The sequence below is a fragment of the Conger conger genome, chromosome 8 (assembly GCF_963514075.1).
Source record: "Conger conger chromosome 8, fConCon1.1, whole genome shotgun sequence".
Lineage (NCBI taxonomy): Eukaryota > Metazoa > Chordata > Actinopteri > Anguilliformes > Congridae > Conger > Conger conger.
In genome coordinates, this window is record NC_083767.1 from 21,851,879 (window position 1) to 21,871,074 (window position 19,196).

At 41.8% G+C, this 19,196-nt stretch overlaps 1 protein-coding gene across 1 annotated transcript; it reads left to right on the forward strand.

Annotated features, from left to right (window-relative positions):
• The first annotated feature begins 785 nt into the window (after nucleotides 1-785).
• Nucleotides 786-18,241, forward strand: LOC133135172 (BEN domain-containing protein 4). Its single transcript, XM_061251980.1, has 5 exons — nucleotides 786-1,344; nucleotides 14,645-15,172; nucleotides 15,664-15,755; nucleotides 16,961-17,201; nucleotides 18,006-18,241. Exons 1-5 carry the CDS (start codon nucleotides 903-905, stop codon nucleotides 18,239-18,241), a joined length of 1,539 nt encoding a protein of 512 aa, XP_061107964.1. The 5' UTR covers nucleotides 786-902.
• The last annotated feature ends 955 nt before the right edge of the window (nucleotides 18,242-19,196 follow it).

The following is a 19,196-nucleotide window of genomic DNA, read 5'->3' on the forward strand; positions in this document are numbered from 1 at the left end:
TGCAAACCACTGTTGTAATGTGTGCTTATTTGCGTTACTATTACCTTCTGGTGTCTGCTGCTCACAGGATGTTTTTTGTTTTTCGCACCATTCACTCAAACCACCCTTTCTGGCACCAACAATCATTCCATGGTCAAAGTTACTTAGATCACATTTCTTCCCCATTCTGACATTTGGTCTGAATAACAGCTGAACCTCTTGTCCACGTCTCCATGCGTTTATGCATTGAGTTACTGCCACATTATTGGCTGATTAAATATTTACATTAACCTGATGGTGTACAGGTCTACCTAATAAAGTGATCACTGAGCGTAAAGTTATCACAAAAATACATTTTGTTCACCATTCAACATATTACTTAATGTGCTTGATCTTTTTATGTTATTATAAGATGTAGCCATGTAGATGTGCAACAGTTAATAAATAAACAAACAAATAAATAAATAAATAAATAAATAAATAAATAAATAGGCCAACATACAGCCCAGACCAGTGAAGCATGTGTCACTTTCTCTACAAGAATGAAAAACATGAAATGAAAATGAAAAACTCTACATTATAGCCTACTGTTTAAATGAAAAGCATCACTACTGATGTTACACCCCCTACGGCTGCAACATGCGCTGCTCAGGCGGCGCGTGCACGTCCCGCCCGTATTCCCCCGTTGGTAGAATCGCGAAAGCGAGCTTCTCTCGTCAGGGGATTGGCTCGGTGGCTTGTCAGTAAAGTGAATCCTCCGTCACACTATTCCAGAGTGACTGAAGTGGCGGAGACACTGAGCCAGACAGCGGGGGGTGCGGGGAATAGCCTGCTGGGCTAAGCGACACACGTAGTACGGGGACGACAGAGGACTAGACGCGACAGAAAAGGCAAAGTCACACCACCAGTCGAGATTCACAGTGATGGAGGACATGCCGCCGGCAGACGAGGGACTCTGCTCCGCCAAAATCTGTAGACAGCGGAGCCCTTATAGTGCCCTGAAGACCTTCCCCAGCAAGCGACCGGCAGTCAAAGCAAGGTATGACAGACCCACTATGCTGACTATCCCACTGCTAGCAAGCGGCGGCGGGCAGCATCATCACAGCCATTATCAACATCAGCACCCTCAGCCCTCCGTCATCAGCAGCGGCGAGCACCACCAGCGCACGCTGCAGCAGCGATTCCCCTACGAGACCGGGCCCAGCTGCGGGGTCGCCACGTCCTCTTCAGCGGTGGCGACAACAGCAACCGTGGGCACCCCGCGGAGGGTCTGCGGCGCATCGGACCATCATAGCACCAGGTACCCGGCAGGAAGCTCCGTACATTGCCACGAATCTCCAGACTGCAGTCAAGAACTGAGCGCAGGTATGTTTTTCGACTTACAGTTTGACTGCGGACTGAGAAAAAGTTTCATACAGTAAATTCTAAAGCAACAATAACAGGAGCCTATAATTAGATTACATATCGGCCTACATTTGGTCTATTCTAGCACCTTTCGCAGTGCTAAGATGCATAAAATCAGCTACATAAAGGATAACTTGTGGAGTGGTTCCGTTCATGTCAACATGACTGGTAGTGTAGCCTACTAGTGAGAATGATCTGAAATCGCAGTTTGTCCGAAGTGGTACGGCTTTATTATGCGTAATTTAGGCTTGCTATTCAGTGCTTAGATTTCGCCTATTTCCTGTAATTATACGCGTTTCGAAATCAAATGTGCTTGTCATCCCGATGATATTTGGAATAAATATATGCTCAAAATCTGTTCTGCAAAATTAAGCAGATTAATTGAGCAACTCCATGGGACTCGAGCCAACCTATGCTTTCGAGTTTCGGTTCTGTCGGATATTTTAGCTTTTTATTAAGCCCTATTTATTTATTTACTTACTTGCTTATTTAGGCTTCTTATTTACTTAGCCAACGTATTGTGGATTTACAGTAGGTGAGACCAGGGACAATTGTAACACATTTTTCTCCAACATATATAACTCAATGAGTGTTTATGCTCTCAAACTTTGACAGGAGCTACCCAGATTTGTCTGCTACAAAAGTAATTTAGACATCAGTGTGAGTGCCACTGATACAACTTACCCCAACGACTGGGGAGAGTTGTGGCACTAGTTGGGGATGGATGTAATGGGAACAGAAAATTGGCTTAAATCAGATCCATATTATTACATTTATACAAGAACTTGTGCATAGGAGTAAAGTACATTCTTAGTAATACAACAAATTAAAAGTAAAGACTTATTCTTAAACATGAAATATAAAACAGCCTTTTTCTAACATAATTTGAAAACAGAAGTCCGTTCTACAAATATACATGTCTTTTTTTATAACATTGCCCTTTTCAAAATAATATATTTAAAATAAAATAAATTATGCTTCATAGCCTTTAATTTTAAAACAACTCTATTTCTAAAAATGTATTTCCAAAACAATATACTGTAACAGTGTGTTTGTGTGTGCGTGAGTGTGTTTGCCCCATCCAATTAAATTGTTTCTCTCTCTAGGGCCATAAGCATAGGCATGCTGAGAAATGAATAAATGCCAAAAACAATGAGTTTCAGTCAGAGTTAAGTGTCACAACCATCCCCAACCTGGGCAGCTGTTACATAGCCAGCTATTTTGGCATGTGGGTTTGAAGCTAGCATGAATCTGAAGCATCACATTTGACTCAAGGAACTGCTTATTACTGCCTCGGAAGTTAACCCATCAACAATACTGTTGATGAGATAAGAATTATTATTTTTGTGCCTCCGTTTCTTTTGGCTTAAAACACCAACCATTTAATATAGAGTCATCAAACTTCTGTGAGCTCAAAGAAATATGGTTCTGGACAAAACTGTCCAGTTTTGGTCATCCCAAGTGATCTTTTGTTGATTAAATTGATGGTGTTACAACTAGCCCATTGTTTAAACCATCCCCAATCTCCCCTATAGTAGGTTGGCCTTTGTTTGCCACAAAATCTATGCAATGACGGATGTGCAGCACTCATTTGTTCATGTGTTGACTTTCACTGTCATATAATTCAATGTTTTAAGTCAGCAAACAATATGCAAAGAAACACTTCCATATTGAAATGCATGCAAATTTACTTAATTATCAATCACATGCAAAAGGGGCAGCAGTTGTGTCAGCGAAATGTTATCATTCATGATATGAAAGATGCTGGAATACCTATTTTGAAGTCAAGTGGATTCACCGCCTGTGCCACTGCAAAAGGATATGTGCGTTAGCTATGATTGACAGCACATGTCCTTACGGTTGAGCTGGGTTTAACTTAATCTGCTGCCCCTTCCTGGATGAGTGTTGTATCAAGGGAACGCTGAAGTACCTCCTCAGCCCAAATTCCTTCTTCTTGTGCTCCTGTTATAAGCTGTCATCTATACACAAACTGATTATTCTGAAAAAAATAAATAAAAATGAAGCAGTTAAAGGGATACAGCTTGAAATGGGGCATTAGTCAATAGGTAGGTTGATCTGTTTAATCTGTTCAAAACCTGCAACACCACTTTGAAGCATCAGGATTTACATACCGTGCATATACAGCTGTATACAAAAAAATTAAAATACAGTTATTGACATAAGCTTTATTTTCCAACATGCACAACATGCATAAATTAGTGTTTTATTAATGATTCAATGGAATCAATCATTACATTTTACAAATAAAACCACAAAAAAATAGGTTCCACAATTACTGTACTGGCACCCCTGGTTTAATACTTTGTACAAACACCCCTGGCAAAGATGACAGCCATGAGCCTTTTCCTATAATTTGTGATACGGTTAGAGAATACATTTGGAGGGATTTCTGACCATTCATACATGCAGAACTTTTCAAAATCATTGATATCCTTGGGATACCCACCTCTTCAAATGACAGGTCTTTCTGGGATTTATGTCTGGAGACTGAGATGGCCATTGCAGAACATGGTTGTTGTTTTTATTTATCCATGTCTATGTGGATTTTGATGTATGCTTGGAGTCATTGTCCTGCTGGATAATCTACCTACGAACAAAATGCAGTGGCAACCAGATTTACTGGTACTTTTTAGAATTCATTGAGCCATTGATCTTAAATGGTGCTCCTGGATGACTGGCAGCAAAACATCTCCAAAACATCTATGACCCATATTTGACAGTAGGTATGAGGTGCTTCTCCTTGTATGCATTCCATTGTGCTGCCAAACATTGTATGCTGGTGTGTATGGCCAAAAAGTTAAATGATTGTCTCATCTGTCCATAGCAGTTTCTTCCAGTCATAATTCCAATAAGGCAAACTGAAGATGCTTGGTATTGTTTATTGTGCTCAATAAGGTATGAGGGTGTATTTTTAATGTTTTTTTTAGACTTGATGACCCCAAGGCACCAATCTCTGCAATTCTAAAACTGCGATCCTTGGGTTACCTATGTTCTCCCTCATCATCTTACTTGCCATCCATGAGGATACTATGCACTTGCATCCTCTTCCTGGCAAGTTTGCAACCATTCCATATGTTTTATGCCTTTTTATTATTGCCCTTACAGTGCCAAGTGGTATGGTTAAGCATTTATGTATTTTTTGGTACCCATTACCCACTTGTGATGGTCAATTACCTGCATCTTCTGAATATGTTTGCACATTAACTATAGACCATTATCCATGTTTTTTAATATGCAGTCTTCTCAATTTGTATGGTATTGAGTTATACATGGTGCCAATAATTCTGGAGCCCACTGTATGTTCATCTCCCTTTGTACATCTTTTTTTAATTCACTCTCTTACCCATTCTTTCTCTGTCTCTGTCTCTTGCACACACTCTCCCTTTCTGTAACCTCTCTTTATCTCAGTTGTTGTGTGTGTGTGTGTGTATGCATGCGTGCAGGAAAGCCTTCATACTCACATTTATTTGGGGGAGGGGGGGGGGGGGGGTGAACTTTATCTAACAGTCATAAGCCTGCCTGAATAGACGAAAGAGCTGTCCATTGTCCCCAGAGATACAAACAGCCTTATCTCTGTGGCGGCAGGGGAGATGGTGGGGGGGCAGTAGTTTGCCTGCATACGGAGCCTGTGTCCTCGCTCCATTGCAGACAGCGCATCTTATCTCATTCCTGGTGTAGGGTCCTAAGGTCCGTACGCTAATCATGCAGAAGGGTCAGTTCAGGGGGGCGTTGTTGTTTGTGGCTTGTTGTGGTCTCACAGCGCTGCAATAACTGACACCTGGTGGGCTGACTGACACTGGAGGACATTTTGGCTCTGCTTCTCAGTATGGTGTGTATTGCTTGTTGCCTCTGGGAATTTATGATGCGTTTCCACAGCAGATGAGTGCTCCTCTGCACATAATTGCAAGAATGGGACAATGCCATCATGTTGCACAGCAATTGTTATTGATATAATTGCACCACCTGATATTGGGATGGTAGAGTGGTGCAATGGGTAGCACTGTTGCTTCACAGCAAGAAGTCCCTGGTTCTGAATCCTGGCCTTTCTGTGTGGATTTTGCATGTTCCCCCTGTGTCTGCTTGGGTTGCGGTTCCTGATCACAGGTAAAAGATATGTATGCTAGGTTAAAAAAGAAAACATTTCTTCTACAAGGGTCCAAAACCAATTGCATCACACTCCAGCCTTTTCCTATGGCCATCTTAAATACATTAACCAGCAGCAGCAGGGTTCGAGGATGCTTGCCCTCATTGGGTGATGTCCAGCCAAGGTTTGAAAAAAAAAATGGTGGGCGGTCAGGTGACAGGGCTAAACACCATGAACACATTTGCCCTATCTAATTGCATTGTTTCTCTCCTAAGGCCGCAATCGAAACACTAGAATCTACAAATGAAAATGTACATCATATAGGGAGACAAAGTATGCATGTGGAAGTGCATATGCCTTCACACCCACACATAGGCACACAGACACAAACATACATATGCACACACACACACACACACACACACACACACACGCACGCACACAAAAACACTCACAGAAATGGTCTTCAACCACACACCCTACAAGCCAAATAATATCTCACCTCTACAACCAAATACCAAAGATAACCTTTACAAATTAACAAAGCAAAGAAAAGCAACAAAATGCTTGCCCAGCTCTGCAGCATACAGTTGTGTATATATGTGTCTTAATGTTTGTGTAAAATACAGATTGAGAGAGATTATTCTTCCAGTGTGGAAATTGTGTTTTGTGGAGGATGGGGCGTGGGTGAAGAAAAAAGGAAACAGCAGCCTGGGGGTGACAAACAGAAAAGATGGCAATCTTTTTAATTTAGCACCCTGAAATCGGGAGGGGGTGCAAGGCCCACACCGCTGAAATCCGTGTCATAAAGCAAATTGCATTTAAAAGCCTTTCCAAAGAGTTGTGATTAAAATAAATGGCACTCATAAATCCCCCTCTCCTTGCACATGTTGTCCTTAATGAAATTTTATGAGCATCCTTCTAAACGGCGTCTGTGGGGAAACGATATCAGATATATCTCAGTGAATAAACACATACACTGTGCATATTAATAAATCTGCACATCTGCGCCAGCCAGTTAGACATGCCTCAGTGCCAGGCGCTCAAATCTACCGATCAGGAACGTGCGAGGGCCTCGTAATTACGTGCCTTGTCTCCCAATGAGCTTGAGAGATTTATCTCCCTTAGAGCAGAGACGGCCGGAACGATCAGAGCTGACCTCTCAGTCACTGCAATAAGTTTGTGTTTTTCTGTTATTTTATTTTACAAGCTAATCGGACGGGATTGCGACTTTCCACCTGTTGTAAGCATTTCAGGAGTGTACGATAGCCTATTTGTCTAGTTTGTAGCAGCTGCATTGTAGGTTAGGCTATTTATTTCCGTCACACCAATTTGTGTATGCCAAGTAGATGTTATAATCAACAATGTTGAAAGCTGGCCGTGTCTACATTAATAGCCTACTCTCTGGGGGCAGTGAAATGCAGGGTTTAGGCTGCTTGATGGTTAAAGTGTGCGAAAAAACTAGGTCTGTGTCTCATCTCTTGAAGCGCTCTCAGAAATAAACATAGAAAAAGTGTCTGGAAAGGTACAAATGGTTGTTGCTGGGGCAGTACCCTATAGGTGCATACAATTGTATCCCTAGTGTTGTGTAATTAATCTAAAACACAAGGAAGAGAGACTATTTTCTGATTACCCAATTTATTTCAATGATTGATCAATCAGTAATACACTTCTGTCAGAATGGTTGGTTGGTTTTGAAATAGCAGTCACAAGTTTCAAACCCATGAATCCTTCAAGGCATTGTCTTGCTGGTTGCTGTCTCACATATCTAATTTATCTTGTAAAAATGTTTACAAAGGTTCTTGTTGTACCAGTACAAATATCACAATGTTGTTTTTCTGAACTTTGCATCTTTACATGCATACTCATTACACAAACTAACATGCTACCTTTTTAATGGCAGATTCAGGCAACTTCTTTCACACAGTGATTAATCACGGAATCCTGTTTTCAATTTCTCTCTCACTAGTCAGCACTAATACAAATTTTGAAAAAGAATTATCTTGGAAAATGTATGATTTTTTTACCAAAAGAGAGCATTACTGTACTTTCAGGTTACATTTGGGAAATTTGATCCTTGAAGGAGAAAAATGTTTCCGAGAGTGAGTTACATATTAGCCTGCATCAGATGTGTTCACTGCGGCTGTTGGTATCTTATCTTGTTTTTTAGAGATGCAAAGATTAAACAGAGCTTGGTAGCAAAACAACCACAAACAAACAAGGGATGGGGAAGGGAGGGTTTGGGGGGTGAGGAGGGGACTTGAGCAGACAACGACGGACTGCAGACCAGACGATGACAGTGTATCACACTGGCCTCAGGATAAGAGTGTGGGGATGGAGGACCAGACGCGACCAGAAGTTACCACCAGAACCTGTGATAACCACTAATATAATCTAGGGTTCTCCCCAATATAATTTAAAGGAACCACTAGAGGAGAAAGGGGAAAACCAAAAACAGGACAACAACTCCTCGGCGAAACACCAACTAAAATAGTACCGAAGACCTGGTACAAGTCTATTTTTGACTTCATAGGTGAAAAAAATACGAAAGAAAACCTGATATGGTTACCCAAATACGGGGTAACACACCTTTAGATCTCTAATGAGTAAACCCCCCCCCCCCCCCCTCTATGGTCTGTATGTCAATGATTTAACCCTATGATGCAGTACTCAATATGTGGGATATTTTTTAATTTAAATACACTTCATTCATTCACACATTTTAGGCAATAGGAAATAAATATATAATATCCTTAGCAATATCATCCAAATAGTGGTATTGGGACCAACAATCCCACCAAAAATGTATTAATATTCATTCCTTATAGAGGAATGACGTATTCATCGCAGCACTAAATATGGAAGAAAGCACTGTGTTGCAGGCTGTAGCAAATTTCTACTCGAGTTTAGTGAAGAATTGCTTAGTGAAGAAAAGTTTGATTATAAATATAGCTGTGTTACTGAAGAAAAGACCAGTGCCCTGTTTCACAAAGCAGAATTTTGCTGGATAACTGAGTAAAACACGGAACCCCTGGTTATAGGTAGGCACAAAGTAAAAAGAGCTGTTCCGGGATTCACTCAGCCCAGATATCCAGCTAACTCAGTAATCCTGCTTTGTGAAATATATGATCCTTCAACCTTGGCTCAAGCCACTACAAGAAGTTAACCAAAGCAACAATTTGAAGAAGCCAAGCCAGTCAAAACAGAAAGTGATCTTGGTTGGAACAAAGTGAGAAATTAAATCTGCAGACGTAACTGTAGCCCATTATATTTTTGTAGTACTTTGTATTACTTTCATAGAGCATAGCTAGCTGTCTTCAAACCATACCAAGCACTTGTAGAAGCAGATCAGATCTATTACTGCTTCAGTATAGATAGATAACTTAGTTAAGTAAGTCTTATCTGCAAATTGTTGCTGATAGGGTGCATATACAAGCCAAATACTTTTGTAGAGAATTACATTTCCTGGGATAAAAGTAAACATTTCTAATGTGATATCTGACAATGAACCATGCTTTCCAGGAGTATAAAGTTGGCAACCCTGTAGCCACTAGCAAGTCAAAATTGTAATAATTTGCTAACTACAGTTAGGCTTGTCCTGATCATGGGCTGTAGAAAAATATGGACCAAGTGTCTGTGACATCACCCATTTACTTTCCATGAGCTTGTGAAAAGCATTTTGACACTGTCGAAGTGGAGTGTTCGGGTGCTGCCATTTTGTGCACGTTGGAGCCAGCAGTAGGGAGAAGGGGGACTCATATATGGACATGACAGTCGCAGAGTCAGATCCTTCCACTAAGCATGTGAGATACCGTGACTCGGCAGTGATGCAATCTGGTCCTAATTCATACACAAAGTATTTTTCATTCATTCATTCATTTATTCATTATCCTAACCCGCTTATCCTGAACAGGGTTGCAGGGGGGCTGGAGCCTATCCCAGCATACATTGGGCGAAAGGCAGGAATACACCCTGGACAGGTTGCCAGTCCATCACAGGGCACACACACCATTCACACACACACTCATACCTACGGGCAATTTAGACTCTCCAATCAGCCTAACCTGCATGTCTTTGGACTGTGGGAGGAAACCGGAGTACCCGGAGGAAACCCACACAAACACGGGGAGAACATGCAAACTCCACACAGAGAGGCCCTGGCCGACCGGGATTCGAACCCAAGACCTTTGAGGCGGCAGTGCTACCCACTGCACCATCCTTGCCACCCAAAATATTTTTATATTGTGTAAATAACAACAAATCGGCACATCAGGGAGACATTAGATTAAGTTTTTTACTATATTTTTGTGGGGAAAAAAGATGGCTGAAACACATACAGAGGGCTCCAGAATTATTGGCACTCTTGATAAATATGCACAAAACATAAACTTTACTGATTCAATGGAATCAACTGAAGTCTTATATTTTTCAAAAAATATATATATTTCCTCAAAAAAACAAAAAATAATATCAAACTTGGCAGGATAACACATATTTTTATAACCTCAATTCTGCCTGTGGTGCAAATTGCTGATTTGTGGGAGACTTCTGACCAGCTTCCTAGCAGAGACAACAAGATTTTCTGCCAAAATTTCCTGGTATTTTCTTTAATTCATTGTGCCATTGATCTTAAATAGTGCCCCTGGAGCACTGGCAGAAAAACATCTCCAAAACACCAATGACCCACCTCCATATTACACAATAGCATGGGTATGCATTCCTTTTTTGCCGGCAAGCTTGTAAATGGTTTGTACGGCAATGGTGTATAAGTGCTATGTTTAACTATTTATGTATTTTCTGTACCCATCACCCGACTTGTGGCGGTCAATTACTATCTGTCTGTTCTGAATATATACTTATATTCATACTTTAGTGAAGCAGGAAGTGATGCAATGACAATGTAGTTCCTTTAAACTGAGCGTAACTAAATTAAGTACAATTGCATTGCCAATTCCAATCATTTTGACACCAATGGTTTTCAGAAAGAAATTGATTACTTAATAGAAAAACATTGAAACATGAGAGGGAAGGTATTGAAATACAAGTATATGCACTCAGTGATCATTAGGTAGACCTGTACACCAGCTTTATATTACATTACAGTGGTATGCAGAAGAGCATCTCTGAACACACAACATGTCAACACTCTTAAGTGGATGGACTACAGCAGCAGAAGACTGAAGTCTAAAAAATAAGACTAATAAATAGCATATAAAAGTAGTGCCATACTTATAATGCATTTTCTTGAGCTTTAAGGCTTTGAGTACATAGAAGCCATTGGAGAAAACTTCTTTCCATTGGAAATTGTGCTAATGATTGCTTGCAACATAATACTAAAAGCAAATGTACCCTCCATTAAATTCCGTAACACAATTCTAGTTTTATCTTTTTCTCTCACATGCAAGTGCACATACAGGCACACACAGAGCAGAATTTTTGACAGAGTTTAGTTTAGTAGTGTAGCTGAATGGCAATGAGTTTCAGCCGACTTCATTTGTATCTTCTTGTGACCTACATGTCAGTAAAATGGCATTATAATTTCAATTCACTCATTTATTTTGGAACAGCACCAATTACTATTGAAACGAAGAGTCTTCAAAGATGAGCCTGCAAATGACAGAAACAGTGCCAAAAGTCTGCCTTATTAACAGCGCCCTTTGCAAACTTCCTCCCCCAGGAAGCAAACAGGGGAATTTGGGAATGGCAAACTGCCTTCGTTAATTCTGACAGGAGCTTGGTGGCTTTTCATCTTTACTGTAGGGGAAAACATAGTGCAGTTCAAGGCTAGCATGGGCCGCGTCAAGCCAAGGATTTGGTCACAAATTAGTGTGGGTGTTCTGTGTTAAAGACACAACTTCAAAAGACAAGCACAGATCAAGAGCAATCAGGTACCTTTGAAGAAGATACCGGAGCTAGATTTAGATTTCATATTTAGAGTGCACAGTGGTTCCTATGGAAATTGATGGTTTCAATTATTTCCCAAACAAATAACTGTATCCTGCTGAATGAGTTGTTATTTGCCAGCACATTAAGTGTTTTAATGTTTAGTTTTGTTATAAAAGCATACTTTTTTGTATTTGTATTTTGTAATCCAAAAAAAGATTTTGATGGATGGAAATATAATATGGCTAAATCTGTCTTGGAACATCCACTTGATACAACCAACAAAAAGAACCTTATCACTTTTATATCCTTTTTCAGTGAAAATGTTTGTACGAGAAACATCATTAATTCTTGATATTAATGAATTTGATATTATTCTTTCTTGAATGCTTTTTTTTTTTGTGCTAACTTTGTGAAAAGGCCGTTGTCAAAGGTTACATCTGGTAAAAATGGAAAATAAGTCTGTGTGGTTGATTGACGGTCACATTTGGCAAAGATTTGGCTCAGTTGCAGCTCATGTCATGGCCATGAAGTGTAGACTACAGCATATTAAGTGTTGCTCATGACAAAGCCACAGTCACCGAAAGCTCCTGAGTGATGTGGTATAGTAATTCGTAATAGTAATTAATGTAATAGTAATGTAAAAACCTCTAGTAGTTAACAGCATGTAGTTAATGTTTGTCATTAAAATATAAAATATGAGTTTTAGTACAGTATTTATTTTGAGTAAAATATGAGTTTGAGCAGTATAGTTTCCAAAGGACTGTGAGCCTGATAAGAGACATGCCGCTAAACTAAGGGGACTATAAGGAGAAGCATGGACCTTCCTTATAAAAACAAACATACATCCAGGCCATTTTCAGTGAGTGCTTTACATTGCGAATATCACACATGAGGTTGGAGCTGGAAACGTCTTCTCAGATTACCATGGGAGGCCTCTCCCTCCTACTTTCTAGAAACTCAGATATGGAATTAACAACAAATCATGAGAAAATAGGTTTAGTATGTGTTAATCAAATATATTTAGTCTCATGTTACAATGTTTTTTATTTAGTAATCAAATTTTTTCTGAAAACCACAGGTGCCAAATTATGGGCACCCCTAGCAGTTGTTGTAAATAGAATTTACATAAAATTGACAATAGAATTTTACTTTAATTTAGTTAATCTCAGTCTAAAGGAACTATATTGTGTAATTCCATCCTGTTTTACTAGTGTATAAAAACAAGGTAAGAAGTATGCATAATCCCTTTGTCAACCGTCAGCATGAGAAAAGCCAAAGAACTGTCAATTCAGAAGAAACCTCTTTGGAATTATGGCTGGAGTGCTATGATCAGATGAGATACAAATTGAGCATTGTGGCCATACACACCATCAGAATGTTTGGTGGCAAAATGGAATGTATACAAGGAGAAGCACCTCATACCTACTGTCAAATATGGCGGTGGATCATTGATTTTTTAGATATGATTTGCGGCCAGTGGTCCAGAGGCACTATTTAAGACCAATGGCACAATGAATACAACAAAGTACCATCTTGGCATAATATCAGGTTGTCTTGGTCGTAGGTAGATTGTCCAGCAGGACAATGACCCCAAGTGTACGTTAAAATCCACACAGAAATGTTAAAAACAACAACAAAGTTCTGCATGGATGAATGGTAGGTATAGTATCCCTACAAATGCGTTCTCTTTATCACAAATTATTGGAAAGGACTCACGACTGTCATCTTTGCCAGGGGTGTTTGCACAAATAATAATTGTGGAACCTGTTTCTTATTTGAAAGATGCAAGCTTAGTTGATTCCATTGAATCATTAATAAATTCTAAATTAATTAATTAATTAAATGTAATTAATTCTAAAATTTCCCTCGGGATGAATAAAGTATCTATCTATCTATCTATCTGAAGGGCACTACTTTACTCAAGCTGTAAAATTAAGCTCATGTCAATAACTAATTTATACAGCCTGTTTTGCACATATTTATCAAGGGTGCCAATAATTCTGGAGCCCACTGTATTTAGCAGGCATTTGAGCAACTCAAAATATGGTGGCCTGTTGTATGAGATCCCAGCCTTTCATCAGAGGAGATATTAGCAGGAGATATAGCAATCACATATTTGACCCAGGTCTGGTGTGTGTGCATGCGTGTGTGTGCTTGAGATGCATGCGTTTTTGTCATTTTTAGTACTGTAAGTTGCTCTTCTGTATTTTATTCTATATTTGGTATTGAATATTATTGTTTTGCTGAGATATCAGGAATACCAAGCAGAGGTGAAAACGCATGAAGGGAACACCACTGTGTCTGCACTGCAGTACTACACCAAACCACAAGGTGGCTTCTCTGTGCTTTGAAATAGCCTTTGAAATAGTCTCCTACCCATTTATGTATTTTACGTCCATTTTATGGATGAATTTTCCATTGAAATGATTTTAACTTTCCGGATAAAAAAATAGATACTCTTTGATATAAAAGTGTTCATTACTGAATTAGCACATTATGTGGATTCCAATCAAGACTTCCAATCAATGCATGTTATTTTTCTTTTTCAATCTTTAAGGTTCAGATGTTAATTAATTTTCAGTGCATCATTTTTGGAGATAAATACCTGTAATGGAAATGTTGAAGTATGAAATGTTGGACATGGGTATGGATGAAGTCAAGGAATGTGTCTACATATCTTAGTCCTAGTAAAGCGCGGGGTCTTGTGTATTTCCTCTGCATTTGAGCAAAGCATACATCATGTGGTCAGGACTGAGAATGAGTAGGATTGTTGACATACACATTTCATGCAGCTAATTTGTGTAAATTGCTATTTCCTTTTGCCTCAATATATGTTTTGTTTTTTTTATCACGGGGAACAAAGCTCTGGTCCTCGGGTTTATACTGTCGTGTAAGGGAAGTGACATCATGCTGTTCTGTAACGTCCGGTCATGTCTGCTGATGCTCACTCTCTCTCTCTGTCTCTCTCTCTTTCTCTTTCTCTCTTGCTTTAACACGCTCTCACACACACACACAAACACACACACATTCACGCTCTCACACACACACACACACACATACGCGCTCGCACACACACACGTACATACACGCTCACACACATACACACACACACACACATGCACGCTCACACACACACATACACGCTCACACACACACATACACGCTCACACATACACACACACACACACACGCTCACACACACATACACGCTCACACACATACACACACACATACGCACACACACACACACACACACATGCATTCACGTAGAAAACCGCCTCATTCTGGACGCCTTCGCCCAGCAGTGCAGCCGCGTCCTCACGCTTCTCAACAGCAGTGGCAGGTGCCTGGATGCCCGTGCGCCTCTCCCCGCGGCCCTGTCCCTGCCCTCCTGCGTCAAGCAGGAGGAGGCGGGCGAGCAGTGGGGGACCGACCACACGGACACCTCCGAGGCAGAGTCCCAGAAGGGCAGCGGGAACCGCCAACAGCGACCGCGGACGTCGGCCGTCCTCCGTGCCTTCACCGAATCGCTCCAGGGCTACCTCATCTCCGGCGCCCGCCCGCCTGACCTCGGCCTCCCAGCTGACCCCCCCCCCCCCACGGGCTCCCCCGCTCGCACCCTGGGCGGCTGGGCGTCCCCCTCGCCCTCAGAGTCCCACGGCCACCCCTCCTCCACTCTGCCCGAGGAAGAGCAGGAAGAGGAGAGCTGCTGCCCTCGCTGTGTGGAGATGGAGCAGGAGGTGCTGTGCTTGCAGCAGGAGAACGAGGACCTGCGGTGCAAGCTGGACAGCATTCCTGGTACCCCCACCCTCCCCCACCCCCTTGCGGCTGGGAGGTCTTATTACATGGTGGAGGGGTAATGGTGACGATGCAAGTACTGCAACTGTTGGTTTATGGTTTATTGTTGTGACAGTAGTTTAAAGAAACAGGGATGTTCTCTGTAGGTTGTCATTCATGAAAAAAACATCTGAGACCTTAATAGGCCAATAACTGGTGAGGTTCATTTCAGGTTACATGTTAAGTTGCAAATATCATGAACCTGAGTGTGATATACGGCCAATCTCCACCATAGAGCCACTGAACTGAAGTCTGTTAGTTTGAACTGTTATGGCTTATGGCAGATTTGTCCCATGTTATTTTTCTATAGAAATATTAAAATATCACCAAAGCACTGACCCTGCAGCAGTTGTATTCCTTTCTGCCTGAAGTATTTTGGGGTAGAATAAGGCTTGGATATGGTGATCCTGGATCAGGGCTCAAGGATTTCTTGTGGTCACTCTCTGCTGCAGCCCCGTGTCAGACAGTCCTGGACTTTTTCAAGACCGTCCTCCAGCACCACAACCAATTCTTGCAGCCTGTTCTGGAGGAGCAGCTGACAGAGGTAATTTATGCCCTTGGAACATAAACACTAAAGGCCCCTCAACAGGACACTTGGATGTTGAATTGAGACAAGCCACATTTTCAGTGAGTGATGTGTGCATTAGCGGACTATTAAAATGCTAGGCCTTTGTGTTTTTACTGAATTGAAAGGCTGAGACAGTAATATACCTATACCTTTTATAAATATACATTAAGGCAAAAGGAAATAGCAATTTACACAAATTGGCTGCATAAAATATGTCAACATTCTGAATCATTCTGACCCCTGCCCACATTATGTACGTTCAACTCAAATTATTTGGCACCACTTTTCACTAAATGTGGAAGCCTGTAATGGGTGATTGACTTGCACATGTAATAGGATGAGTTTTAATAATGAAAAGGTAAACTCACTGTACACTTCTATTGAAGGTATATCTACTGACAGACAGGTGCTTTATGAGGCAGATGTTTAATATTATGCAATTAGGTGTGAAAGCAGCACTAACATCTGCTACACTGAGATACATAAAAATATGTCAGTAATGAGAAAATCTGTGTAACTCCTTTATCTCCACTCCATTATCCAAATTTGGTTAAGCAATAATAGGAGTGAGCATGACTAGAATATAACTGTAGGTTGGTAACCGTAAAAGTCAATATAAATCGCACACGATTGTTTTAACAGAAAAACAAAATAAAAAATACATGTGAAAAGGTGTAGACTACCACAGCAAACTTCATCTGCATCGTTCAACTCTCATAAATCAAAGTTGCACCCAGCAAACATGCAGTACAGTAGGGGAAACACAAGCATGAGAAGAAAATGTGCACAAAGTTATCCTACGCAACAATAAATAGTGTCACAACCACTATATCCCCCCACCACCCCCACCCCACTCAGCAAACATCATTCATCACTCCATCATTCTCAGCTCAATTCCAGCTTTGCCAATAAGTCTAAATACACATTTTTTAATAACTTTCCGAAATGTACCAGACCTGGTGCAGGAAAGCCAACCAAGAGGGCCAGCTTTGCACTTTTTCAGTGTTTCATATGTTCCAATACACCAGACATGCTCAGTAAAGAATTACATATTTTACCCAGATCTGCGACATTTTGGATTTACATTTGGTACATTTTGTATGTGCTAGCTGAATTGGCAACATTTACAAAAACAGTCAGCCAATAATCAGTGTTGATTAAATGCCACTCCTGTGCCCCAGGGCAGTAAGCAGCTCCTGGGAAACTACCCCGTCTTCATAACCAACAAGCAGTGGGACGAGGCGGTCAACTCTTCCAAGAAAGACGGGCGTCGGCTCCTGCGCTACCTGATCCGATTCGTCTTCACCACCGACGAGCTCAAGTACTCCTGCGGCCTGGGCAAGAGGAAGCGCTCCGCTCAGTCCGGCGATCCGGGCCCAGAGAGACGCCCGCTCAACCCAGTCAAGGTCACCTGCCTCAGAGGTACACCACCGAACAATGAGCACACCCGTCATCGGCTATGTTGATGTTGTGCCAATCCTAAGAGCATGATGGAATGGGAGGACTGTCATCCTTCTCCTGCACTTGGACCATCCTCTTACCATCTACTGTCTGTTTTTTTTCCTTGGAAAGGGTTAGCCAGTTTAGGAAGTGTTTTACAGACATTTTGTCACACAGGGAGTGGGCACTGCATGGAATAGCTTGTAGTGGAGTTAGAAACACTGGGGGGGTTTTCAAGACCAGGCTTGATATGGTGCTAGATACTATTTTGTTTTTAGGCAAACTAAGTAATAGGTACAATTTAATGGTAGGAAAAGGCGAGCATTGGTGGGCTGAATGGCCTGTTCTCATCATTATGTTTTGTTATAACTCAGATTAAGCCTAGTCCCAGTCCTATTTTTAATGGAGATTATCCATACAATACTCAATTTATTCCAGGACTAAACATATTCTGTGTCTGAAAACCGACCTTAAAGGTACTTCCCTGGGGTTTGCTAAGTTACGTGTCGGTTACGTGAGCTGAGAGATATTTTTCACTACCCCACTCCTCCAGCATGGGATGTTCTGACATCATTGCTGTGACCTTGTTCCGATGTCGCTGCGGACATGTTGTTTGGATGTTGTTGGCACACACTCTTGCTATTCTCCGTTCCTTCTCAGCCCAACCTAATTTCTTCCTCACCCTGTCCCTCTTTCTGATCTTTTTTCTCCATTCCTTCCATCTTCTCTTTCCCTCCATCCCCTGTCCCCCCCCCCCCCCCCCCATTCTCTCCCTCGCCTCTGTAGAGTTTATACGGATTCACTGTGCCTCTAATCCTGATTGGTGGATGCCGTCAGAAGAGCAGATAAACAAGGTGTTCAGTGATGCGGTGGGCCACGCGCGGCAGGGCCGGGCAGTTGGCACCTTCCTGGGCATCGCCAGCAGCAGCAACTGTGGAAGCATCTACTCAGAAAGCATAGACAGCCACCTGTCTCAGGACGAGTTTTTCCTCAAGGGCCTTCAGGAAAGCTCGGCAGACTGAGGGCGGGGCAAGGGCACGCACATGTGTGGGGGGGGGTGGGTGGGTGGGGGGGGGTACTGCGGACCACTCCACTGCTCTGAACTGCAGGCTGAACAACAGAATTCTGGGAAATCTTAAGCCTCTCAGAATTTCAGAGATCACAGATGTCTGCAACGTTCTTCTGACGTTGGACCAGTGTCGCACCAGGGTGAGATCGAGGCTTATTTGATCAGGTGAACAGGGAACACCAATTGTGATTGTGACATCAATCAAAATCAATAAAAATGATTTTGGAAAAATTCTGTCTACAGTTTGTGAGCATGACAGCTTGACCTGTTTTTCTGTGCAGTTTTTACTGAGCAGGTTGTTCAGGGTGGGCAGCCTGTAGCCAACCGCTTTTTGGATTAAGCATCAGCTAAATAGATGGCATTTTTGCTTCTCAATTGATGCTTCACACATGGACACACACACACACACACACACACACACACCAATAGCGATCGGCTGCCATGCAAGGCACCAACCAGCTCGTCAGGAGCATTTAGGGGTTAGGTGTCTTGTTCAGGGACACTTCAACACAGTCCGGGGGGGGGGGGGGGGGGGTTTGTACCGGCAACCCTCCGACTGCCAACGACTGCTCTTACCGCCTGAACCAATATCACTCCAATACCTGTAATGTAATGTTTACCTCTGAATTTTTGCTGAGTCAACCTGTCTAAGGGAAAATTAACCTTGACAGCTGACAGCCCCAATGGTCAAAGTTCTCCGTTATGAGGCGATGCCTCACATTGAAGCGCTGCCAGCTGAACCAAGGAGAGTTTGTTACACTTTGTTGTGTGTTCATAATTGTCATTCTATTCTGTCTAATCGTTGCATCACAAACAGCGCCCAGCTTCAAACTCCCAACAGCCCCCTCTCTCAGCCTCACACTCCCAGCAACCTTCACTCATATTCTCACACTTCTACTTTTGGTGCA